This window comes from Exophiala xenobiotica, assembly GCF_000835505.1.
Source record: "Exophiala xenobiotica strain CBS 118157 unplaced genomic scaffold supercont1.2, whole genome shotgun sequence".
In the NCBI taxonomy this organism is placed as follows: Eukaryota; Fungi; Ascomycota; class Eurotiomycetes; order Chaetothyriales; family Herpotrichiellaceae; genus Exophiala; species Exophiala xenobiotica.
In genome coordinates this window covers 1440042-1465249 of record NW_013562493.1, presented here as the reverse complement: position 1 = coordinate 1465249, position 25208 = coordinate 1440042, and the positions used below count along the sequence as shown (strand labels likewise).

Here is a 25208-nt window from a genome sequence, read left to right as displayed (position 1 = left end):
TTCTCACGCCCTAGTCTCATTGTGCTCTGCCATCCTGCGTGGCTCATCATGCCCTAGTCAATTCAAGCTTGCAGACTTTCAGTGGGAACCGTTCACGTTCTTCAAAAGATACGAAGCGGTTGGGGCCGGATTCATACTCGAACCCATCCAATGGAAAGTATCGTTCACGTTGGAGCGGGCATAGCCTGAAGCAGGCTTTATGCTGGCCAGCGCTAATCAAGCGAAAGGCCATAGCAGTAAGCGCCGGGCATCAAACGACAAACAATCTTTATGGACATAAGTGAGAATATATTAATCCTGTACGGAGTACCGTTCGCAGTACTAGATAAGTCGAGGGGTGACATGACATGGCGATATCCATCTTCCTCTCCTGCCCGCAACCCATCAACAAAGCTCAACAAGAATTCATCGACAAAGTAAGCCGATGGCTGCAAGACCGGGGCATGCTCCCACGCACCCTCGGCGTGACAGACTACAGCGACGTCGCTCCTCTGGAAGCCATCCGCTCTCTGATGGCCGGGTCCAACGGCCTGTTATGCGTCGCTTTCCGTCGAACGCATATCGAAAAGGGTGAAAGAACCGTGCGCGTCGGGGCCGGCGGCCGCAACAAACTGGAAACCAAACCCATCAACGACGTCTGGCTGACCAGCCCCTGGGCGCACATTGAACCGGCCATGGCCTACCAGATCGGGCTGCCGATCTTGATCCTTCGAGAAGCAGGGGTGGTCGAGGACGGCGTGTTGGAGAAGGGCGTCATAGGTAGTCTGTACATGCCTGAATTCGACCTGGACCTGGCCCTGGCCCCGGACTTCGACGAGCAGGAGCACTATCTGAACTCCCAGGAGTGGGTGGCAATCGGTAGACGGTGGGAGGCCCATGTGAGGAATGTCGTTGCCAACAAAGGGAGGCCGCCGAAGCTGTATTGATATGAAGCCATTGCATGGCAGTGCTGAAATGTCGTTTGGAAGTGCATCTGCAAACCACACCATGGAGATCAGTATTGTCGACTCTCCTTTTGCAACTCATCCTTCTTTGTAAAGGCAGCTATAGGTATGGCGCTCGGAGTCAGTGTCCAGCTGGGTAGTCGATCAGATTCGAGTCGATGGATGGTAGAAACGAAGTCCTGGTCAAACGCTTCATCTCATGATAAGAGCCTCCGCGGCAGAACATCTTTCACATCTACACTCTCCGCCCAGCACGGCGTTCAATCTCGCCCGTCGCTCCCTGAAATCGCTCTCATGAACATCCGTATAATGGTTCCAAATCTCCTCTCCTGCCTTGATGCCCTTCCATTCACGTTCATCTTCACCTCGCTGTCCTTCCTTTTCTTTTTCTGCTCTACTGCGCCGCCACACCCGTTCGCTCACGACCGTCAGATCCCGCACGCCAGAGCTCTTCCACGTCACATTCGGATTACAACTGTGATTGGCAAGGCACCACAACGGATGCACAGCCGCCACCTCGGGCTTGCCCGTCCACGTACTCTGCTGCGCATCCGCGACGCCTCGGAACTTTGCAAACAGAGTCTGCACGATCCACCAGTCGTACCTCTCAAGCCAGTGCTTGCTATAAGGCCGACATTCCGGTCGTGAGTGCATGAGCACTTCGAACCATTGCAGCGGCAATTCGACGTGGTGCCGGACACTGTAGGGTAACGTCCTCCTCGGCGTGCTTCCGCTTCCGCTTCCGCTCCCACCGACACTCACACTTCTGTTTTCGTTTTCGTTTTCTTTTACTTTCCCCCCGGACAACCAAGCCTCCAACCCGGGCGGCGCGGGACTGAAATCGCCCCACAGATACTTCACCTCGAACAGATCGAGCGGATGCACGTGTCGAGTCTCGGCCATCTGCATCGTTCTTGACAACAAGAGAAAGTACAAATCCCACTCTGGCGTCGTGCTACTCTCGGCCCGCCCAAGGGTATGTAGGTCCTCGTTCCCACTCGAGCCTGGACAAAACGGCGACTCGTAGGGCGGATATCCCTCGTCATTTTCTTCGTCCTCTTCATTGACCGCGTGGTATGTTTTCGTGGCCAGATCATAACACGCCTCCGAACAGAAGGGGATGTTGCACCCCGGGCAGTACCGCCGCAGTTCCTGAGGAATCGCCTCCATATCAGCCGCGCATGCATCACAGAGTGCTTCTCCGTGCGGCCGGATCGCAGTAAGAACGGACCTTTCCTCGAGTATCGTCGTGCCTGGTGCGAGATCCTTTTTCGCGTAGAGTCCTAGCTGTGACGAACCTTCAGCCGTAGGCCCAGACGGAGATGGCTTGTCCGCTCTCTCGTCCGTGTCTGTGTCTGCGTCTCTGCCTGCGTCGGCGCTTTTCACCTGTGTACTACTCGTAGTAGTATTCGGGACGAGATTCGGCAGCACCGAGATCTCCACCTCCAGATCCGGCGCCGCCTTTTGTAGATTTGCATTGATCTCGTCGAGACTCTCCTTACTCATCCGATCCGGCTCATGCTCGTTCCACGGATATACAACCCGCGAACTCCATCCGAACAAGTTCCTCTTCTCGCCATTCCTTCGGATCTCGCTGACCGCCGACCTGAACATGCCAATGCCAACTGAGCCACCTTCTTCGCCATCGTACACGGACCAAAAATCGCAAAAGTCACTGACCACAACATCTGACGGATGCCTCTGACTCTGCCTCTGACTCTCCTCGGCGACGAGGACGACTGCTGCTCTCTCGGAAGACCTCTTCTCCTCCTCCAACGACACTCCCACTTCCACTTCCAGAGACAGCAACTCATCGATCCAAATCTTCGCTTGGTACTGGCACCCCAGTAGAAGCGCCGACCGAGCCAACAATATCAGACTGCGATATTTATGCCGCAACGCCACTTTTTGCCTCTCACTCTCAATCTCAGCCTCGTCCCCGGTGCAGCACGCGGCAGGCCAATTTTCCCCTTCGACCGTGACCGGTTCCAAATCCGAAACATCACCCCCCTCCAGCACGACTTCGCACAGCGTATAACTCACATAGGCATCCGCCAACGCGAGCTCGCTACATCCGAGCGCCTCGTACACGGCTGCACGCTGGAGGATCAGGTCCGGACATAACCCGCCACGACCACCACTGTCGATCTCTGCTAACTTGCGGGTTATGAGATGTCGAGCGAGCAACAAGCCCGCATTCTGGAGTTGACGAGTCGGAAGGCGTTTGATTTCCTCCAACGACGGGTCTGTGTCGGTGTCGGTGTTGATATCGATCTTGGTATCGGTCTCGCCGTCCGTGGCAAGTCGAGCAAAAACGGCCTGCAGATATTTTGGCCCTTTTTCAGCACCGTCCCCAGACTTGCCGTTCATTATATCCCAATGGCTGCATGAAGCACGAAATCATATTCTGTGCGACGCGAAACGGAAAAAAAGAATATTCAAAGTTGGAAATCTCATGATGAAATTCCTACAGTCACGTGTTGGACTTCGGCACTGGGCACCCAGCTGGGTAAGGTATCTATCTTGCGTGGTTGGTCAACTGGTCACGACTGGTCTATGTATGCTTTGGCTTTGGCAATACTTGGATACAAGAGCATGATGGCTGATGGCTGATGGTTGATGGTTGATGGTTATTATCATTACCAGATCACCGCCATCGCACAATGGGGCAATGATGGGCAGCTCAACTGTTCTCCAGTATCCTGAGCACCAGACAGATGCTCTCAATCAACAGGTACCCTTCTCGGCAGGATATCTGCATGCCCTCGCTGTCTGTGCAATGGAATAGTGTGCATAGTAGTTGGGTCAAGCAGACGCAATCAATTGCCACAACTCTTCCCCATGGGTATTCCCTAGAATTGCTCCTGCAACCGAGGATTTCCTTCTGGCGGCCAACTCCTTTGTGCGAACTCCAACCCTTGAAGAAAGTAGCCCTCCATTTAGGTTCGCGTTCGCGATCGCGCGCTGATGTAAGACGAGTATCACATAACCTGACAAAGTGATCAGTCAATGCAAGACAATGCAGTCCAACCCGGGCCCAATCTTACCTCGCAATTGTCGTCAACCACAATGGTCCCGCCTTGGCCACCAAAGCCTTGATCGCCGATAGCTTCAATCTGGCCTCGTTGTATTGCCATGGCAAATCTAGCAAGCATTCCCTCCTGCATGACACCGTGGATGTCAGCAACAATTCGCTCAAATCAGATTCAAGCTAGACCTGAACCATGCCCTGACCAATAGCTCTTCTATGGTACCTACCGTGACGATTGTATCTCCTGCACCCCGTCTCCGTTCAACGTCGTTCTGGCTAGTGATCTCATACTCCCGATGCATCGCCCGTCGGCTTTCAAGACCCCCATTATCCTCCTCGATGTCACTCTCGTCGTCGTCGTCGTCATCATCATGTCGCATTCGTCGAGAACTTCTTTGGCGTCCTAGTCGTAGCGAGCTATGTACGCCTCCACCTGGGTTTGCAACGTCGATGCCTCGCTGTGCGTTGTATCGTTCGCGGCTGTCCGCCCCGGGGCCAAATATTTTCACCGTACTGTCAATGCCGCTGACAGCTATCATAGGTTCGTACGGATGTCCTTGAACCACATTCACCACCTCGCCGTCGCCTTCTAGGATGTTGAGAATTTTGCATGTTTTCCTATCCCAGATGAAGAAGTTACCATCATCCGAGCCGCTGACAACGTACTCGTCATTCAGACCGTAGTAATTGACGTCTTTGACGGTGCGTGCGTTGCAATGACCTTTGTAGACTCTGGTATGGGAAGAGTACGGGACGTGCAGGTTGACCAAAGCACGTTCATGGGACCGTCCAAACCCGGTACGACGATGAAAAAGTTCAGCGAAGTCAGCCTCGTCGTCCTCATCATTGTCAGAGTCGGGTTCGGAGTCCTCGTTTTCGTTGTTGTCTTCGTCATCTTCGTCTACGTGCTCGTTATCATCTTCGTCGGCATCCTCGACGTGGACCGTAGGAGGCGTGCTCATTTCAACATCGGACCGACTTGACCCTTCGGTATTCTCACGTGCAGTCTGCGGTGATTCCGTGGAAGAACCAGACCGGTGTTGATGCGCCGGGATATCTAGGCTGGTGATGACGTCTAGGGATTCCACGATCCGTTCCCTTTCTTCAGGATCGATGTCCTCTTGTGGCCGCTCTTCACTTTCTGCTTCCGGAAGAACGTGAAATCTCAGCCCACCAAAGGCCCGATTCACAAAGTCAAATGTAATACCTTCGCCAGCACGCATGAGCAATGAACGGCCTACCTTCAACCCCCAAAATCTTGCTGCAGCTCCTTTGTCCATGACTCGGACAATACTACCAGGATCAGTGGGATCAGCCGACGTGGACATCCCTTGGCTGGACTCAAGGCGAATGCCTCCGAGAACTCTTACGAACGCTTTTAAAGCCGATGACTGGCTCTGGAATACGACGCGGGTTTCATCGCGCTCGAAACGGTTTGCGTCGATGTCCACGATGGGGGCATTGTCGTCTGCAAGGTCGGCAAGATACGCCTCCAGCTTCGGCACAAAGGTCTGCAGAGTGTCATCGCTGTCAAGCGGAAATCGAGGACTCTCGGCGCTGATGTGGGCGGGTCTCTTGAATCCTTGCAGCACAGCTTCTTGTCCACCATCCAACCATAGAAGAATGGCTTTGAGGAAATCGTAGCAAAATTGGAAGCCTCTGCTAATGCTCCTACCTTCATGTGCGGCAGGTTTAATCTTGTCGAATTGCAGGAGTCGGATATCAGGGGCAGAATTGAGACTCTGCAGACGACCACCAAGACTACGTGCAAGGCAGCCTGCTGCTTGGACAAAACGCCAAGTTGCTTGCCGATTTCTTCTTAGAGTATTTTGTAGGGTAACATCTTCTTCACTGGGGTTGACTGGATAAGACCATGTACGAATTATCTCGTCCATTTGTGGTAACAGGGACGCACATTGACCCAAGGCAGTGGTGAATGAGCCTGTATGAGGAGTCAGATCTGAGGCATTCTCCATGGCAGCAGCCGTATCCTGGGTAAATGCAGCAGAGAAGTCAAACAAGGTCTTCCGGAGTTGAACTAGTGATCTTGCCACGCGCTCGGCAGATTTTTGGGCTTCCGAAAGGAGGAGATCATTGGGAGAAGCCGATTCGACAGCTCGTGCTGACTCGCCTGATGGAATTGGAATCAGCTCTGAGTCGCCATCACTGTATCTGGCCAGAAGAGCGGTGTGGCCCTCTTCGGATCGATAATCTGGAACTCTTCGTAGACGTCGAGTCGGTTTGGCGGCATGCGCCAGACTGGTAGAAGACGCATTACCCTTGGCTCTCTTCCTCTTACGGTCGGATCGATTGCGGAGCAATGTAGCCTGAAAAGCTTTGTCTGCTCTGGCATCAGCCTCTCTAGCATCCGGGGACTTGACGATATCGAAGCTGTAGACATAGTCACCAGACCACGAGGCAATCATCTCGTTGGGGTTGGCATCGCTAATTTTGCAGGCTGTGATATGGCCATGGTCGCTCACGCCCATTTTGCGCTTATTGTTCGGTGCAAATCTTTTCACGCATCTCGTAGCCTCGGACATGGACTCATCTTCGTAGGTGCCGACGACGGGGTTGCGAGCAGCGGAACGACCCTGCTCAGCATCGAGATCTCGACCCAGCATGCGTCTGTCGTGTAGGAAACAGTGGAGATGAGCTCCGCCGAGTGCAATGTACTGTGGCTGGCTGGCTGCACAAGAGATAGTGTTCAGGTCTAAGGCATATTTCTTGTACGAGATCAGTGGTGGTGGCGTGTCTCCGGTCGCAGCCTCGGTGCTGCCACGAAACCGTCCAAAGCCGCGGCCTCCTCGAGGAGCAGGATATGCTGAGGAAGGCTGTCTCAAGTCCCACTGTCGTACCTCGCCATCCTCCGAACAAGTCAAGAAGAGGTATGGGCTGGACTCGGTAACAATCCTCTTGGCACGATCCGCATGACTTCGATATACCCGAGCATTGGTGTTGCCTTCGCTTAGCCAGCGCGCATTCCGGAAGAAATTATTGAACCTCCGACTTCTTGTGCTTGCAGAAAAGCCCGAATCAGTCGAGCCACTCTGCGTTGTGCCAGCATATTCCAAGTCAAACACGCGTACCTCGGAGTCTCCTGCGCAGGTCACCACGGTCCGATCGCTCGAGTGTGGCATGAACTTGACCGAAAAGATATTGGCATGATGACCGGTGCTCACGCTCGTGTTTAGCGAAAAGGGTTTAGAGTCGCCCGCAGGGTTGTATCCCCAGATGTTCAGGTAGGTATCATCGGAGCCCGAGGCTAGCAGATTACCACTGGTAGACCAACTGCAGAACAGTCAGCAAGGTGAAGGTTACGGGCGCAAGGCTTGATGATGCAAGTGTACCTCAATGCATTGACACATCCGGTATGTGCTCCCAGTTCGTTGACGATATCGAGATCATCAACCCAGGTCTTATCCCCGTAGAGAGTTTTGATGGACCGGTTCCTCCGCGTCGCCCCAACGCTGCGCTTTAACAATCTTACGTCAAAATTGTCTCCCATTGTGATTTAGCCGGAGTAAGTGTTGCGTTGTATTCACGAGTGAAAGATCATTTGGTCGCGATATGCTCAATCAGCAGCATAGACAAAGGAGGTTGTTAGATTCGGCGATACTGTGTAGTCGTAGAGGCAGTGAAGAGAGGGACGGGGAGGCGCGGATGGAGATGTGATTCTATCCGATTCGACGCATGTGTGGCAACAGGATCTATTCTCTGCACGGGTGGCAAGCAAAGTCCCGACTCTGGCGTCCCGACTCTGGCGTCCAGTATTCGGAAGTCGAAGTATCATGAAAAAGGACACGGTTGATGACTGTGGAAATGAAGTCGTTATGAAATGCTGAGGTGATGTAGTTACAGAAGTGCTGCGGGCGGTTCGTTTGCCCGCACCCCGCCATCATCCGTTATGGAGCCAACTCCCAATCAATGAAATGCTACGTGTTTGAACCATATACCTTAGGTACCTAGGTAGGTAGCGGACTGGATTGCCTCAATTTGAAAAAGGATGCTGCTGGGAGAGTGTGCATTCCAACTGAAGACGATGATGGTTTCTCTCACACTACATCTTCCTAGCATATGGTAATATAGCAACAGTGATGCTTTGATGCATTCAGGCTGGCCACACATATAGCCTCCAATATCTCGCCCGACGAGGCTACAGCCAATGTACATAGTTGATGCAATGAAAACTTCCAGCATCTACCCGTCGTGTTATTACATGATCCTGTCGTCCCCAAAATAGTAGTGGTTCTGCAGCTGTATTCCGTACATGCCAGCCGCAATGTAGAGTCTCTGAACGGAACCCTATCCTGTTCCGAGACCTTTCCCCCTTCCTGGCCTTGTTACTAACGATGTCCTGCACGAATGAGTCTGGTTCGTCTTCTTCCTGCAAAGGCGAAAGTCGTCGCCGGTGCCCTACATGATGCTGAAGATTACTCAAGCCACCAATACCGCTGATTGGCCGTGCCTAAGATACCTTGGTTCACAAGGCTAGCGGCGTGGTGAGCGGCGACGGCATGCCACAGACATGTTGATGGTAAGCTTGCAGGTAGCCTGAACATGTAGCATTGACATGGCGATCCACAAGACGAGAGTGTGGGGTGTTAAGACTTGTACAAAGCCATTCACATCGCGTTAATCTAACATAGTGTTTGCCTCACATTCAGGTTTCGTCCGAACTCCGTTTCCTTCCGGCAAGGGTCCGTCGTAGGTTCTCCATAGCGCTGATAGCATTATCGATCTGTTCTGCTTCGCCAGCGAGGTTCTGCAGCTTGAGTTCCAATTCAACGCAACGGCGCCTCAATCTGACCACCTCTTCTCGAAGCACCTCGACCGAATCTGAACTCAGAATTGAATCTTTTTCCACTGGCGTTGGGGAATCAGATACCCTGTGTGCCTCGGGGAGGATCGTCTTGCCGGACTCCAGCTCTTCAATGCGTTTCTGCAACGCTGCACGTTCGTCACCCCAGGCATCTCTCTCCGCTTTAAAGCGCTTGGCGTCTTCAGCGCCTTTGATCTGCAATTGTGATGACATGGCCATGATCTGTCTCCACTGTGTCCCGTCTGCTGTGGATTGTTGAATGATTTCGTCGCGTGCTTTGATCAAGCCCTGCACTTGACCCTCCAGGCTTTCTACCTGTTGCTGAAGGCGAATCTTGTCTTCACTCAAAGTGTTGATCTCATGATCCGACACCTGGGACTTCTTGTCCAGAGCTGCACATCGGATTTGTGACCTCGAAAACGCCGAGAGTAATTGGTCGTGTTCCCGTTGCAGTGTCTGTAGTGCTAACGTCTTGGTCGATATCTGATGTTGGAGATCTTGCAGATGGCTATTATGAGCGGACTGGCTAGTAGTCGGCGAGTATTGAACTGATCCCGAACTTGCTGTTCGGGGGTAATGGCCCCCTGGTGGAGATGGGAGCGTCTTGCTCGAGGGTTGAGATTGGAACGGAGATAGGGCTGAGGTAAATATCGACGAAGTCGACGACGGATGTGGCGACTGACCAGTCAGCCCTGGTAGGGATTGCTCGTAAGGCTGCGTGTGCTTGAACTCTTCACCCTGTAGTATGGAGGGCAAAGTCTGTTCAAACGGTCGAGGCATTTGGTCGGTGTGGTCGATAGGCCTGCGTGAGTAGTCTTCTCCCCGAGGAGGCTCCAGGTGGAGAGGTATGCGGCGGTGATCCTTTATAGAAGAAGGGGCGCTAGAAGATTGGCTGTGTCCGGACAGTCGTCGTATGGGTTGCACAAATGGGGACGAAACCACGTCGGACAAGGGGGGTAAACCCGGACGACTGGTCCCATGTTCGTGAACGAGGCGAATTGTGTGCCGAACCTCGGTGACTGCCCATGCAAGAGACTGTCTTAGTCCTAGCTTAGTCAAATCCTGCCTGATTGACTGGGGAGATATGTCAGCATGCCATTCGGGGCAACAACTATAAGCCTGACCTACCTCTACCGGGTTCCGCTGATCTGACGGAAGACCCAGAACCTGGAATATTTCAGACTGCAAGTCAATGAAACTTGTAACCAAATCCGCAAGCAGTGATTCCGCCTCTGAACAATTCCCGCAGGATCCGATGGTAGACCGAGACGGAGTTCCAGGATTTGCATGTGGAGGCGGCGGTGGTTGTGGTGGTCGTGGCAGAAGGTCAGGCTGGTAGTTAGGAGGGCTCATCTGGCGGCAAAGCGCATGTCAGTTTGACACATCCAGCACATCCAGAGATTTGTTTGAAGCCGAAGCACATACTGTGTAGTCTGTCCTTCTCGTCGACCCTTGCCCCTCTGTCCCCGCCCTCTTAGGCACCCATTCTAACCGCGCACGTTTGTCTGGGGGTTCGCCGACGAGGCCACGTGGGCTAGAGCTACCTAAAGGCTGAGGGACCTTCGGTGATGGCCAGGAGGTATTTAGTCGGGGTTTCTCGTAGGCTGGATCCATGGGCGAACTGCGCTTTCGTGGGATGCGATCGGTGGAAGAAGGGAAAGGCTCTGGAGCACGTCTCGGTTCTGGCGCACTCGTAATGCGAGAGAGAGGTGCATGGCCATAAGGCCCTGTAGTGCGTGGGCTCACATGGTCGAGATTGCTCGGGCTATGAGGTCCACGGTCCATAACCTCCTCCGATCAGGCGCCCACCAGCTTCGAATCCGTTTTTCGGGCTGGTGAATTGTCCAAGGCAACATTTAGGTGTCAGTGGCGGACAGCAGGTGCGGGTGTGGCCAGCCTGCGACAGCGGCAGAGGTAGGGGGTTGGTCGAGACTCTGATCCGTGACTTATGGCAGAGTTGAAGCGCATGCAAATGACGAAGTAGATTGCATGCTTGCGAGGTGCGATCGGAACCAGTGCAAGAACATACCTAAGCTGGTCTGGCGTGTTGTAGGGTTGCCGGTGATCAGCGAAGAACGGGGGCCGTGCCAGGGACCATCACAAATGTAGATTGGGCGCAAGAGGACGGAAACCGAAGCAAAATACGGAGTAGACAGCAGAAGGAATGTAGGTGGGGAGTGATGGAATAGAGATTCAGGATTCGAGAAAAGCGCAAGGAGCGAATCAAACCCTGGTGGGAGGGGGTTGCATGAGATTGTCAGCAGAAGGTCGCAGGTCGCAGGTCGCGCATTACGAGCTGGATGGATGTGGTTTAGACTGCCGTTCCAGAAAAGCTGCAATTGCCAGCCTCATCCTCAATGTGGATTCCATCGTGACGATCCGCCTTTTGCCTTTTTGCCTGGTGTACGGAGTAGACGATGCACACCTGCGTCATTCCGAGGTGTCTGCTGGGGTGAGATATGTATGCAAGCAAGGATCCCATCTCTTTACTGTGCACAGTACTCGGTATACCACCTCAACCAACCCCTCAAGTGTTTTCTGGTACGAGGTAGGATGTAGGATGTTCGATGCTCCTCATTTAACAAGCCATTCAATCCATCGAGGGATGTGACAACGACATCTCGAGCATGATATGGAAGGACGGTGCGCTATGACTGACAGGGTTGTCGTTTCGAGCTCCGGCAGATAGTGCGGCAGAAGCCGACTCGCGAATACGTACCATAGTAGTAGTATGGCGTTCTGTACCTGGTTCGGACAGCGTAAGAAAAATTGAACACGATCGAGAGATCACTGTTCCTTTCATCAATTCTGATTGGAATGGAGCAGTCAGGATGTACGGGTCGAGGCCTTACATGCGAGCCAACCGAACTGAGGTGGGTGTAGTAACACTGTAGTAAGACAGTGGAATTATTCAATCCATACCGTAGACAGGCAAGGCAATAGACACAAAAACGCACCGGCAACCAGTTCTGCAGAACAAAGTGGGCACAGCAGCTGGTGGCGGCCTAGTGGGCTTGGCAGTGAGCTCCGACCCGCTCTTACCGCGTGGTCGGTATTATGTAATGCGACTGTCATCGTCGGTTACCGGATGCTACCCCACCTGCGCTCACCTGCACCCACCTTCACCATTTTTGGATCCAAGTATCACCACCACCACCACCACCACCACCTCCTCTGCCATGCTCTGCTTTTGCTGTTGGTTACAGACTGTCACACTATCGCCGACTGCAACATCCATCCAATTGTATGGCTCCGGGTGCCGCTGCAAGTGTCCGAAGCTTCAACTGCCTTGAGTTTCTGCCGTTGGTACGCCTTAGACTCGACTCCTTACCTTACGATCCACTAATCCTCTGCTAGTATGCATCCTTCTTTCCCAGTTATGCCCGCCTTCCGCCGGCATGTCTCCTGTTCTCTCCAGATGTCCCCTCCTTCAGACAACTCTGGTTGTTCCTCGCTAAGCTCGGGTACTTACTCCACGTGGTCCGCATGAGCATGAGTGGCATGTCTTGGCGGATTTGATTACGCTACTGAGCAGGCGTCTATGCCGAGTTCCCAGGAGCTGATTTTGAGCGTATACAATACGCGAAATGCTACTCTCTGCCGGTATCAGGCAGAAGAGCTACGAGCCTACTCCACCGCGATCCGAACAGCTTCTTCCCTGCACTGACAACGAAGACCATGCTAGAGTCAAGTTCCAGGCAAGGGTCATCAAGTAAACCGTACTTTGGAGGGAGCCCTTGAGTTTCCAGCATTTCCACACCACTTACGAGCTTCGGGTAAAAACAAGGAGCCGGGTCGCGTGTTGATAACAGGACTTGACGCTGCTGACAAACTCTCGGCCTCTGTTAGTGTTTCGTTATGGTTCGTTCCGCAAGCTTGATGGGGTGTCCTTCTATACGAGGTGGCCCTGCGTCACTGGGTCAAGCATTTGCGATTTTGCTAATCATTAATCTAGACGCTAATGTGCCATCCTCCCTGGACATCATATGAGCACACACCACACAACTACGTTGATGACTCTCAATACCCGAACGGCTGACGTTCTGTTCCTTACGGGATACATGTACCCAGTCCTATCTCTACGGAGCTCGTCCGATGGCTGCATGTCACCTCGTCATCCAACCAGCCGACTACCAGAATTTTATTGTTGACTCAGATCCACAAATCCGCATGAGACCCGGACAGGCTGACATACATAGCTGATCCTACCTGCACTTCTCCAAGATTTGAAGGCATCGGAAAAAGCGGAAAGGCCCGAATTTACCTACGGCTTATGTCCATTGCCAAACGTCGCTAAGTAAAAATTACATTATCCCAACCTTCCATCCCTCTCACACCGGCCACTCTCCATATGATCACTAATGCTTTTGTAAAATAGCAATGGTTGGCAGTTGACTGGGAAGTACACTTGTTCTTTTGTGTCTCCAGCTACAACTCCTCAGGAGGACTTGCCCCCTGTGGCAATCTTATCGAGGAGAGCCTGGAGCTCTGGTCGCTGTTTCCGGCCCCAACAGTGCAATTCCTGCCGAGAAGCTCGCACTATTGTGCACAGTATATGGGTGACTTGCATTACCATTACCATTACAAGCGTCAACAAGGATGAAAAGTCCGCAAGTCGACTCGGAATGTGCTCTTCCTAGACTACGTCGTACTTTCAATCGTCCTCAAGAATCTCCCAAATACCTTTCCTTTCCCGGTCACGCGCAAAGCCAACAGAACGCTCATGCAGCGTCTCGGCGTCGGCCACGGAAAGAGCCTTTGTAAGTGCTTTCGACACCAATTCTTGTTTCCGCTGTAGGATCAGGCCTTCCACGACCCTGCAGATCCCGATCTCTTGCAATACTTGTTCCGCAAGTTGGAACAGCCTTTTGATCAACACGCCAATACAAGATTCAAGCTCATCGTCGGTCAATGGCGCCAGAAGATCGGCTAGCAAGTCCCTGCAGGCTTGCACTCGGCTTTCGATTGATGAAAGCGTAGCTGCCCATGATGGGTCTAACGGTGTTAAGAAATGGACCTCGTTTCCCGGTTCATTGCCATCGCCCTTCGAAGTTTCAGACATGGACATAGCAGATAACCGCCATCGATCGAATTCCTCCGTTACACTGTCCAGGGCTCCATCTTCGCGTACCACATTGGTTAACTCGTTCGCAACGTGCGCCAAAATAAGTAGCCCGTCGTGAGTTTTGCTGACCGTCCCGCATGGGTGCTCACTCTCTGCCTGGCGTGGAGTTGATGACGAAGCTCCCTTTCCCTCGCCTGCACTTGTACCCTCTAGCCACCCTTTAAGTGCGTATGCATTAACTTTGATTTGTAGGGCACGTTCCAGGGCGGTCAAAGTGGTCAGTCGCGTTTCAACATCTTCACGGCCGTCCCTTATTTGAACATCGACGCTGTCTTGGTAATTGCGGAGTGTCGAGGCAGCTTTGTCATGAAGCAGGGTTAGTTGCAAGAGTTCGTCGCGAAGACGGGTAATGTCTCCGGAAGACCCATTGGCGGGTATGATGTCTTGACGCAGGCTTGGAGGGTGTATCTCGGGTTTTGTAACCGTTGAATGGTGCCGAATGACTGGTCCCTTTTTCGGACTGAAGTGCTGCTTGTACGTGTTGAAGTCGGGCTTTGCGAACGACGGCGTGGTGGACGATGCCGAAGATGGGGTAGCGCTTCGAGATGCAGACGCAGTAGTAGATACCGCGGGCTTTGCTTTTGGCCTTGCCAGCCCTGAAATATGAGGGTGACCCGAAGTCGGACCGCCCCTTTCGGGCTTTGGTCTGGCTATTGAGCTGCTCTGCGTGCGAGAGAGTGATCTGGTTGATGCCGCCTCGGTGGCATTCGTAGCTGCTGAGTGAGGGATGGCCAATCCTAAGGCTGGTGTCGCGGAGGTAGAAGTTGAAGCCTTGACTCCGATTTTTCGGGAGTTGTTGGTCGTGGTCGTGGTCGAGTGACTTCTGAAGTGGGTTGTTGGTTGCTTACTTATCGCTCTCGTACCCGCAGAGACTCCAGGTCGCGTCGCTTGCTCAGCAGTCTCTCGCGTGCCATTGCTATTCGCGTTGTGTTGGACCCTTTTGGACGCTGAGCGGGCTAGCTTTGAACGAGGCTCGATTGAGGAAGCCTTGCTTGCGGCACTTGTAGGCCTGGAAGTCTCAGGTGTCTCCGGCGAGTCGCTTTCTCGCGTGCCATTGCCATAGTGAGCTTTCGAGCTTTCTCGTGCTAGCTTTGCTGGAGCCTGGTTTGTATTCACTGGCTGTGGCAGTCTGTTTGGGACATTTCTGATCGACAAATCCGGACGTGCAGCAGGCTTACCTGCTTTCGAGGGAGATCGAGAGGGGACTGGAATCGGCATCAGGCATGTTGCTCAACTTGGAACTTTGGTGCTTGGAGGTCGCTAACGAATCTATAGGCATATGTGATTTGCTGAGCAATGTGTACACAGTAAACAATATCAACAGCGAGATACGAGTAGCATGGGAATCAATTTGCGGGGAGAAAGCTAAGGGAGTTCGGCGGGCAGCTTTGCCGAGGCAGCAGCTGGTTGTTTCTTCACTGAACTCCCTGTGGAAGCCAAATCACTCTCAGACAAATACTCAAAGGCGAGCCACCGTACCGGCATACGGACTAACAAGGTTCAGATTCTGTACTGCTAACCGCCAATTGCCAGCACAAGACAATCTCACAGTCTCCGGAATAATCACGACTGGAAAGTCTCCAGTGCTAACACCCACGAACGAGAGTGCTGTTCGTGCTCCTTGCCAAAATTGTGATGGCGATGGCGATGGCGAGGTCGCCTGAGAATTGTTTCCGATACGGGGCCGTTATATTCATGCTTACCATACGTCCCAGGTAAGAATGTTTTCACGAACTTATGCAGTGCACAGCTGCCTAAGGCCTCCCAGAATCACAAAGATCAAAGATCGTCGGAGACATATAGAATGTCTCCGAGAGGACCTTTGCTGGAACTTGGAATAAGCAGCGGGAGCATCGCTAGTCAAAATACACATATATGAGTACGAGCAGATCCTCGGGCCTTGAATGCTTTGTTTCCACTCACGCCCTCTTACTCCTCCTCTGCATTACATGAGAACCGTAAGCCAAAAAGCCCTACCACGTCTGCAGCAGATCTGCCCAAGATTCCAGCATCCAGCTTACGTACCACGCAGACTGAACGCAACCATGGCTGCTGCGGAACAAGCAAAATCAATGTTCGATGATGACAACTTCGCGAAGATGTACGCTTCGGCGGAGAAACTTACGGGTCACTTCGCAAAGATTCTCGTTGATACCGTGGTGAAGAACATCTCCGATAACGAGGAACTGGTTATTCTTGACGAAGCTTGCGGGACCGGGATTGTCTCCAAGCACTTGATGGACGCACTCAGCCTTAATTCGAAGAAAAACCTCGAGCTTACATGTGCCGACAACGCCGATGCCATGCTCAAGGTCATAGCCAAGCGTATCGAGACCAATGGCTGGAAGAATGCGAAGACAGCCAAATCGGATGGCATAGATACCAAGCTGCCGAGCTCACACTTTACGCATATCCTGCTCAACTTTGGGCCCATGATTTTCTCAGACTCCAAGAAAGGTCTATCCGAGTGCTACCGCATGCTACGGCCCGGCGGTACATTGGCCATGACTTCATGGGAAAAGGTTGGCTGGATGCCAGACATGCGCGCAGCAATGGCGAGTGATCCGGAACTGCCTGCGATGCCTCCGGACGATCAATTGCGTAAGGCCTTCTCCTCCACCGACGGCGCAAAATGGGATGAAGCACCATGGGTTCAGGATTTTGTCTCCGACATAGGGTTTGTCGATGTGCGAGTTGAGAAGGTGCACCATAGAAGCTCTCTGACAAACGTTACGGAGTTCATGGGGATGATTCAGGGGGTGTTCATGCTCCTTATCAACACGCAGTGGACAGAAGAACAGAAGGAAAAGTATCGTGATCGTGCAAAGAATGTGATTGAGAAGTACATGGTGGACAAATACGGCGAGGGTGAGATCCAATGGGACTGGGTTGCTATCATGACAACCGCGAAGAGGGCTGCGTAGTATTTGGCAACAGCGTGAGCGTTGCAGGTAAAGCTTGGGACATTCTTTAAGGAGTGAAAATAGATAATTCCCAAGAAATCTCTGCCCATTATGAGATTCTCAGGTAACCAGGATTCTTAGGGGCAGTAATAGGCATATTTAGACAAGTCTCTTGGTGTAGCATCTCGAGTTAAGTTCTCGACCGCCGTACACATCATCTTCCAGACAGACCAGGCTTTTCATGGATCACTGCGCAAGTCTGGGCAGGTGTTGTACTCGGACTATCTCTGCCACATGGAATAACGGTCCCGAAGACGTGGTAGCGAAATGGAGGGCCAGATCTCGGCGCAGGAGGTCAGATAGAGCATCTAGAACTCACCAATTGGGACACCGGGTCCGGCTTATTGGACGCACGGCCACGCGAGTGAGAGAGAAAGTGGACAAGCCAAAATCCCGCGAGACGTCTGTGCACGGTGGACGCGGGAGGCTCGGAATGCGTGATTAGCCAGGGGAATACAGAAGATGAAAAGGCCAAGTTGCGTATGGTTCAGAGTGAGAACTTGCAAAAATTTGCAGTGTCGTTTGATCAAGAAAAGAAAAATAAATCTCTTGCAGGAGAAATTCAGATGTTTGCCAGCATCACGTGCAGCATCCAGGATTTGCCTTGCAAGTTGCCTGACTAATCCCGAGCTCTAGATCTTTAACTCCGGTTCAGGATTGATGCTTATTACTGACCAATCACCACATTGTATCTGTTTGAAGCACCACTACATCTTCCACCCCAGACAATTTGGCCCTTCTTCTCTCCTTTCTCTCTCGTTTGCTCTGGCTGCTCCACGGTATCGACGAAATCTCCTACGACAGTCATTCACCAGCGACCTTGGGGACATCAGCGCCTCGAGAGTTGCTGGTTTCAAGGCAAAACAATCCCTCTAACCGCTGTGCCTCCGGCCTCCTGTGGCAGGAATGCTACTTGATCCTTCGTCTGGCCACATTCGACGTTTCACCAACAACACCTCTCGCAAACCAGTCTGCGACACTATGCCAGCATTCTTTTCACACTCTGTTGCTATTCTACAAACTCACCATCAGAACCAACCTGCTCGTTAATCATGTCGCCCCTGACAGACCTACCCTTGAGGCCCTCCGCGCCCTCCGGTGGTCGTTCCTCGTCCTATGACACTGCACCGTCTCCTCCAATTTCTGCCGAGAACGTCGCGTTACCTCCTTCTCCTCCGAACGAAGAAGAATACGAGATTCCTTCTACGCCTCCGATGGTCTACTCTCCTCCTGCCGCGTCGGAGACAAGCCGCTGCGACTATTTCCCCCCAAGCCTTACACCTTCCCGAATCCGGGGCGCATCGCCTCCAAGGAGAATGAGACCCCTTTCGGTTGGCGCCATTGTCAGCGCACCACCGATGCAGAGAGCCCATTCCTCGCCAGGAATTGATGCTTCAGGACGATACATTACACCATATGGTCCCACTAGGAGACCATCTTCACCATTACATTCAGGAAGGAGGAGAAGCCCGCTACGGTCGGCAATTGAAGACACCTACCCTCGAGACCCGTCGTGGAGTGGATTGAATATCGAGCCAAATATTCCTGAGCATGCCGAACTCGAGTTGTCTGCCGAGGTCGACTTATCTCAGCCTTCGCCCATGTCCTCATTTTCCAATACCTTTCCAAGATCACGTCGACGGCCTAATATTCCTCTACATCAAAGTGCAAGTGCACCCGCACTGTACACCAGAGCTACAAGTCCATTGTCTGGAAGAACCTCGCCCACGCCATCGTTCGTTCAGCAGAAATTCGCCTACGAACCTTATCCGGCATACTCACTCAGCTCGGCCTCGAGTATGCCGAGCACTCCGACATCTTTGCGGTCACGATCACCGTCCATCAGTTCGCTTGAAACCATCGAAGACACTCCCGACGCCGAAGAGGCAGCCTTGCTTGAAGAAGAAGTGGGCAAGCTAAAGGGTGACGATGGTGATACAATGGAGTCAAAGAGACGGAGTTCAATGGAGCCTCGAGGAAACAACCTGAGAAGCAACAAAGAGCGGAAGAGGTGGTCTGTTTGTGGAGCGGAAAGAAGAGCCGATTTTTCTTTGGAACCTATCGAGGAATAACCGGGAATGCAGCGAATGAGGCAGACATCTCTGCGTGCTGGAGACGCAGCAAAACCGCACAGGAGGCGAAGATGAATTTTGGCATGCGTTACAACTCTTACGAGCTTGCAAATGACAGGAGACCACTTGGTCACGGGCAGCATTGTACAAAAGATACCCCAATGGCATTGTACTCGTATTATGCTTTTTTTGACAGGCTAGACAGACGCCAGCCGACACAGTCGCCAATCATGGCTACGGAATATGCTTTGATGAATGACATGACTATGGATTACTTTCTGCTCCTGACCTGGTTCTCGCTTCTAGATTTTACTCTCGCTGTAAATACTACATGTACCTGACATGTGCCATGTCAAGCTCAGCCTCGCACTAATCCTGGACCCATCGGCAAGGCTGAACCCTGCATGATAAGATCTGGCCAAATCAATACTCGTAATAATGAGCCCATGAACCCCTTCAACGGGAATTGCACTGCGCCCGCTTTTGTCACCACGACTCGTAACGATCAGACGATAGGGTCTCGTAGAAGTCGACACCTTCTATACATGTCGTGAAACTCACGTCCAGAGCTGCCGCAGCTCTTCCCTTCAACCACGATGGATTCGTTCGAGAAACATGGCCTTGACGAGTCGGCATTCGACGACAAGGGCTTGTCCAGCCTGCGTACTTTTGATGCTTTTCGTACGCACCACATGCACTCGCTTGACAAGTCCGGTGCTAACGAGAGTCAACAGCGAAGACGAAACCGAACTACACCTCCGCAACCGCGCGAGGCGGCCAATGGACCCTCGCCATCATCATCCTCTGCACATGCCTGACCTTCTCCGAACTGCGAACCTGGTGGACCGGTACCGAGACACACCACTTCTCCGTCGAGCGCGGCGTCGGCCACGAGTTACAATTAAATCTGGACATTGTCGTCGCCATGGCCTGCCACGACCTCCACATCAACGTGCAAGACGCGGCGATGGACCGCATCATGGCCGGTGACCTGCTCACGAAAGAGGACACAAATTTCGCCGTGTGGACGGACCCGCGCAAGCGACGGCGTCAGCAGAGACTACATGAATCCAAGCGCGATGTCGAGCGCAAGCGCGCAGAAGACGAGGATAGCCACGTGAGCCATGTGCTGGGTCATATGCGAGAGAATGTGGGCAAGAAGTTCCCCAAATCACCTCGTGTACCGCGCGGTGCGCCGATGGATAGTTGTCGGATATACGGGAGTCTAGAGGGCAACAAAGTCCAGGGTGACTTTCATATTACCGCCCGAGGCCATGGGTACATGGAATTCGGGATGCAGCAACATCTGGACCATGGGACGTTCAATTTCAGTCACCATATCAACGAGTTGTCGTTTGGTCCGCATTATCCGGGGATTTTGAACCCTTTGGACCGCACGGGAGATACCACGGAGGCCCATTTCATGCGATATCAGTACTATCTCAGTGTCGTGCCGACGATTTTCACGAAGAGGCGCGTGAGCACAAGGAGTGGGAGTCTGGATCCCGCTGCGATTCCGCAGCCGCCGACGCTGGATTTGGCGCCGGACATCAAGGACGCGAACAAGAAAAAGAAGGATGGGCCTGTAAAGCATATGGTCAACCCAGACAAGGGACGCGACAGGAAAAGTGTTTTCACGAATCAGTACGCTGCGACGAGCCAGAGTAGAGAAGTGCCGGGGAATACGGTTCCGGGATTGTTTTTCAAGTATGATATCGAGCCGATATTGCTGATTGTGAGTGAGAGCCGGAGTAGCCTGTTGGGGCTGCTGGTAAGGCTGGTCAATGTGATCAGTGGTGTGATGGTAGGAGGAGGCTGGATGTTTCAGTTGAGTGAGTGGGCGGCCGAGGTTTGGGGGAAACGAAGAAGCCGAAGGAATACGGGGATGATTGGAGTAATTAACGGTGATGTCAATGGCGATCTGGATTCGAAGAGGTGAGGACGAGAGAAGGGGAGAGATATATGAAATGGCTACTCGGCAACATACCAAGGTGGTGAGAGGACAATTCAGACTCGAGACAACAGGAAAAGTCATTGACAACGTCCGAGCTGCTCACGGGCCATCTTCAAGATATATTGCCTGATCGGTCTGCAGGCCTGACTTACACCAGCAAGACTATGGACTGGATATGTCTGCAGAAAGAGCATTGTACGAACGTCGATCTGGTTAGGAGCATTCAGACCAAGCATTTGCAGGTGCTTTTTACTCGAAGCATTATGAGGCGTTATGCTTCAATGGACGGAGAGAAATTTAGCGAACACACATGTATATCTTCAGGAGTGGTTTCGTGTGTAGGCGAACATATACTCATCATGGGAGAGACTTGCCAAGTCATAGAAGTATTCACGAAGAAAGCAAAGAGGTTTACGAAACAGACACCACAGAAGCGTGCCAGCTCCATCCAACGTACCCGCCCTCGGCGTTCCGCTGTACAAGGCTGGGTGGCGCATAAGGCTGAGATTTCCGGGGAACAACCGATACAAACATCCGCGAAGGAAACATCCATTTATCGCTCAAGTCACGACCTGATTCAGTCCGCAAGATTCAGGTGCGGATAGAGACCTATGTCCGTTTCATTGCCGTTATATCATCATGCTCGACTTGACGAGCTCGATGGCGATGGCGCCAATGTATGTCACGTTACATCACACCAGAACGGCTGGCTCAAGCTGGACCTTCCCTCGAGTCTCCGCTGATGCTCGTTGTCGGTAGGTGGCAAGGACGGGCGACTCCCATCCGTTAGAATGAAGGACATATGTCCTACTCTTTGATATGTATTTATCCCTTTTCTGCATCATTCGACCTATCACACCTTCTTAGAGGGACACATCAAATATGCCTGACGCAGTATCATCTCGGTATATAATACCACAGAAGGTTCGCAGACGCCTGCATCAATCCCGATACCTGCGCAACCTGAAGTACTTCTTCCTGGACTCATGGAGCGACCTGCTGCAGCTCATGGTCGTGGCAGCCGCAGCACTGACTGCAAGTCAATTCCCTGCCGATACTACTAGGGATGCCTAACTAACAAAATCCATTAGCTGTACTCAATCTCATACAGACCACCACTCCTCATTCAAATATACAGCATGAGTAATGGCAGGCCCTACAATCCTGCGATTGCTTATCCTTACCGAGAGCCAATCTTCTCCTCGCTGACGGCCGGTCTTGTCGCCATACTCATTCCTCTTGCCATAATCCTTCTCGCACAGGTGTTCATGAGATCCTTTGCTGACGCTGCAGCTGCCATCAAGGGACTCCTCTATTCTCTCGTTACAGGGACATTCTTCCAAGTCATTCTGAAGACATTCATCGGAGGTGCCCGACCCCATTTCATTGCTGTCTGCGAACCTATCAGTCTCAATGAGGGACAAGGGCCTAACGCCAACCTGTATACCCCCGATATCTGCATGGGAAGCAACAAGGGTCGGATCGACTATGCTTTGCAGACATTCCCGTCTGGCCACGCAGAAGCAGCATTTGCTGGTCTAGGCTTTCTGGCAATCTATCTCTACACGCACTTGAGAATTGGAGATCCTCGTGTCGAATCAAGTTTGGGATTTTGGCGGATGGCATTCGTTCTCATACCAATCATACTGGCGACATACCTCTCTGCGTCACTTGTCTTGGTGCACCATCATTTCGCCTTCGATGGCATCTTCGGCGCAGGGATTGGCATCCTGACGGCACTTCTGGGATACAGGTTGGCATTTCGTGGGTTGACGTCCTATAAGACGAATCGTGAGCCCAGAGTGGGCAAGAGGCTGAGGACGGAGATGGACAGGAGACGGGAAGAAGCCAAGGAGGCCTTGACACCTCAAACCCTCCCTGGGCCTAGCGCGACCATGGATGGGGCGGTGGACTGTGATGATGCCGGTGAAGGAAGCGAGACATTGATGCGGAGGAGAATGAGCGATGAAGAAATGGGGAACGGGCAGAGCTATAACGATGGAATTGGCGCAGAGACAGGTTCGAAGAGATCACAGGCACTCAGTGATACCGAATCGGAACCCTCGACTAGCGGCACGGGGAAGGGCGTACCTGGTAGAATCCCGTTAGGAGCGTTGCGAGGAGATATGAGTGCCCGTATCCACAGCACATTTGGTTCAGGCACGCCGTTTTGGTTGGGAAAGAAGGTCAATACCAGGGAAGGCTTGAGTGTATCATGATTTTCGATTACTGGTTGGCGGGATAGGGGCACCATAACGAAATGAATCAATGATGATACACTCGTTATCTCCGTATTCAGAACACTTATAAGTCTATCGGATATACTCATGGCCCCGACAGTGCACATTGTACTCTACATCAAACCGACATACTCGAACATCATGCAGGTATCGACTCCAACTCGGTCTCAGCTGGCTCAGCCTTGATAACAAAAGCCTCTGTCTTTGGCGTGGTGGGCACACTACTCGCACTGGCATCATTGTCTTCCCTCTCTCTGTCCTTTCCTTTCCTTTCCCTCGCGGCTTCGCGCTCTCGGCGCCTCCGTCGGCGTTCTGCCCTCTCATCTTCCGCCGATACGATAGCCGTGGCCGAAGAGGTCAAAGGACTTAGCCCGCTATCCTTCCTGTCGCTGGTGGTGGCTCGGTTTTTCCGCCGGACACTGGCCGTGCTGCTCACGCTACTACCGCGACGCACGCGTTGACTTTCCTTTTCCACGCCGCTCCCATCAAGGTTGTCGAGTTGTGGCGTCGACGAGCGTGACGACTGTCGACTCCGACTTCCTCCGTGGGTCGAGTCCGAGTCTGCTAGGCTTAGGCCCGGTCTTCGCCGTCCGGTGCCAGTACCAGTACCAGTACCAGTACCAGTGCCGCCGCCTAAGCCTAGCATGCTCGCGGCCGTGGAGGAGACGGATGCGGAGTGTTGTCGGCCGTTTGGATGAAGATGGCCGCCGTGCGGATGTTTCTCGAGATCGTGGTGTCTTCGGGTATGGCGATGTGCGGCGAAGCGCCAGACTCCGGTCCACCATTTCCAACCGCCCGTTTCTTTCGCCTTGACTCGGCGTTGGCGGTTCAGTTTCCTGCGCAGACCTGCTCGTCGCTCGTTCTCTTTCTCCCAATACTCGGTGCGGTATTCCTCCCAGTTCTCGCGGAATTCGGGGCTGAATGATTTGGGAAGTAGTAATAACATGATGGAGTCGCCGCCCGAGGCGAGATCTTCCTCGACGACACTGCCGTCCTCGTGCTCGACCAGGTGCCAGTCACTGCCACCTGCCTCGCGCCATAGACCGTAGGGAAGGAGGAAGGACATGTGTCCGAGCATTTCGCGCCAGAGTTTGCCCCGGATCACGACGACGCGCAGGTTGAAGCCGCGCAGGCCCCGGTTCGTCGTGCCGATCCACTTGCGCGGCCAGCGGATGCCGCGCTCCCACTGGCCCGTGGCGTAGACGAGGAGGACCGTCACCACGCCGCCCATCAGGGCAAGTTTCTCCGAGGTCTCGATAACCCAGTACACGCTGCCGCCGAGGCCCGTGCCATCTTCGCGCGGGCGGAGGAACAGGGCGTAGAAGAATGTGGTGTTCCAGACGGTGAGGAGAAGTAGGAAGAACGTGTTGAGCCGTCGGCGCGAGATGAGGTGGAGGTATTGTGCGCGCAAGGAGGATTCGAGAATCAAGAGGTTGAGGTAGATCTGCGGAGGGGACGAGGGGAGCGTGGCCAGGGTTGGGTCGTCGTATTTGGAGGATTGAGGGTCGAGATGAGGGAGTGGGTGCGAGGGAGGTGGTTTGACTGGGGCCGTGGGCGCGCCTTTGACGAGTTGGTTCAATGCTTTTTCGGAGGACATCTCGGAGGAGACTGAGGCGGAGTGGAGGGGGAGGATACGGAGTAGTGGTGGAGGAGATAGTTGAGCGTAGTTCAGCTGCGTGCCATGTACGAGAGTGAGTTGTGAGAGGTGGGTGCGGTTATTCAAGGCATGGAATCGTGGTAGAGTGTCTTATTGAATCCGGGACACCTGTGTGCGCGCAGCATATGCCCAGCTTTTTTCTATCTGATCCAAGCCCGACTTCGTAGTCATTCGATGTGGTGAAAGGTGGTGGGTTGAGGAGGGAGGGGCTGACGAGGCTGGGTGGAGAGGGAGGTCTCAGGCCTCTCTGGCTGAGAGTGTAGATTGCAGAATAAACAGTCGAAGAACGCGAGGCTCGGAGCAGTCTATGATGGTAACACGGAGTAGTTCTCGAACAGTACTATCTCACTGATACGAGGCTGTATGCAGGACGGATGAGGGAAGTGATAAAGTCCAGTAA

The 25208-nt window shown here is 52.9% G+C and overlaps 10 protein-coding genes across 13 annotated transcripts; 5 read left to right on the top strand and 5 right to left on the bottom strand.

Annotated features, from left to right (window-relative positions):
- Positions 1–296: 296 nt before the first annotated feature.
- PV05_02733 (uncharacterized protein) lies at positions 297–3352 on the bottom strand. Its single transcript, XM_013463322.1, has one exon. The coding sequence runs from the start codon at positions 3312–3314 to the stop codon at positions 1137–1139; it is 2178 nt and encodes a 725-aa protein (XP_013318776.1). The 5' UTR covers positions 3315–3352; the 3' UTR covers positions 297–1136.
- Positions 348–926, top strand: PV05_02734 (uncharacterized protein; the record flags this gene model as incomplete). The annotated part of the gene is made up of 1 exon (XM_013463323.1): positions 348–926. One exon carries the CDS (start codon positions 348–350, stop codon positions 924–926), a length of 579 nt encoding a protein of 192 aa, XP_013318777.1.
- A 131-nt stretch (positions 3353–3483) lies between the features above and the next one.
- On the bottom strand, positions 3484–7818 carry PV05_02732. Of its 2 annotated transcripts, XM_013463321.1 has the most exons (4): positions 7326–7818; positions 4203–7266; positions 3992–4105; positions 3484–3934 (listed from the first exon to the last, which is right to left on the bottom strand). In XM_013463321.1, the coding sequence occupies exons 1-4, from the start codon at positions 7481–7483 to the stop codon at positions 3926–3928; spliced, it is 3345 nt and encodes a 1114-aa protein (XP_013318775.1). In that variant the 5' UTR covers positions 7484–7818; the 3' UTR covers positions 3484–3925. The 2 variants fall into 2 exon arrangements, with proteins under 2 accessions (XP_013318775.1, XP_013318774.1); XM_013463320.1 differs by having other exon boundaries at positions 3992–7266.
- A 251-nt stretch (positions 7819–8069) lies between these two features.
- PV05_02731 lies at positions 8070–11144 on the bottom strand. Of its 2 annotated transcripts, XM_013463319.1 has the most exons (3): positions 10223–11144; positions 9926–10150; positions 8070–9871 (listed from the first exon to the last, which is right to left on the bottom strand). In XM_013463319.1, the coding sequence occupies exons 1-3, from the start codon at positions 10580–10582 to the stop codon at positions 8639–8641; spliced, it is 1818 nt and encodes a 605-aa protein (XP_013318773.1). In that variant the 5' UTR covers positions 10583–11144; the 3' UTR covers positions 8070–8638. The 2 variants fall into 2 exon arrangements, with proteins under 2 accessions (XP_013318773.1, XP_013318772.1); XM_013463318.1 differs by having other exon boundaries at positions 9926–11144.
- A 1950-nt stretch (positions 11145–13094) lies between these two features.
- On the bottom strand, positions 13095–15212 carry PV05_02730 (uncharacterized protein). Its single transcript, XM_013463317.1, has one exon. It carries the CDS (start codon positions 15138–15140, stop codon positions 13452–13454), a length of 1689 nt encoding a protein of 562 aa, XP_013318771.1. The 5' UTR covers positions 15141–15212; the 3' UTR covers positions 13095–13451.
- A 174-nt stretch (positions 15213–15386) lies between these two features.
- Positions 15387–17051, top strand: PV05_02729. Of its 2 annotated transcripts, none has more exons than XM_013463315.1 (2): positions 15387–15880; positions 15955–17051. In XM_013463315.1, the coding sequence occupies exon 2, from the start codon at positions 15968–15970 to the stop codon at positions 16844–16846; it is 879 nt and encodes a 292-aa protein (XP_013318769.1). In that variant the 5' UTR covers positions 15387–15880; positions 15955–15967; the 3' UTR covers positions 16847–17051. The 2 variants fall into 2 exon arrangements, with proteins under 2 accessions (XP_013318769.1, XP_013318770.1); XM_013463316.1 differs by having other exon boundaries at positions 15387–15902.
- A 350-nt stretch (positions 17052–17401) lies between these two features.
- PV05_02728 (uncharacterized protein) lies at positions 17402–19282 on the top strand. The gene has a single exon (XM_013463314.1). It carries the CDS (start codon positions 17938–17940, stop codon positions 18955–18957), a length of 1020 nt encoding a protein of 339 aa, XP_013318768.1. The 5' UTR covers positions 17402–17937; the 3' UTR covers positions 18958–19282.
- Positions 19283–19417: 135 nt separating this feature from the next.
- Positions 19418–21333, top strand: PV05_02727 (uncharacterized protein). The gene is made up of 2 exons (XM_013463313.1): positions 19418–19638; positions 19692–21333. The coding sequence occupies exons 1-2, from the start codon at positions 19554–19556 to the stop codon at positions 20894–20896; spliced, it is 1290 nt and encodes a 429-aa protein (XP_013318767.1). The 5' UTR covers positions 19418–19553; the 3' UTR covers positions 20897–21333.
- A 156-nt stretch (positions 21334–21489) lies between these two features.
- On the top strand, positions 21490–23162 carry PV05_02726 (uncharacterized protein). The gene is made up of 3 exons (XM_013463312.1): positions 21490–21588; positions 21671–21946; positions 22003–23162. The coding sequence occupies exons 2-3, from the start codon at positions 21794–21796 to the stop codon at positions 23128–23130; spliced, it is 1281 nt and encodes a 426-aa protein (XP_013318766.1). The 5' UTR covers positions 21490–21588; positions 21671–21793; the 3' UTR covers positions 23131–23162.
- Positions 23163–23185: 23 nt separating this feature from the next.
- On the bottom strand, positions 23186–25182 carry PV05_02725 (uncharacterized protein). Its single transcript, XM_013463311.1, has one exon. The coding sequence runs from the start codon at positions 24746–24748 to the stop codon at positions 23291–23293; it is 1458 nt and encodes a 485-aa protein (XP_013318765.1). The 5' UTR covers positions 24749–25182; the 3' UTR covers positions 23186–23290.
- Positions 25183–25208: the final 26 nt, after the last annotated feature.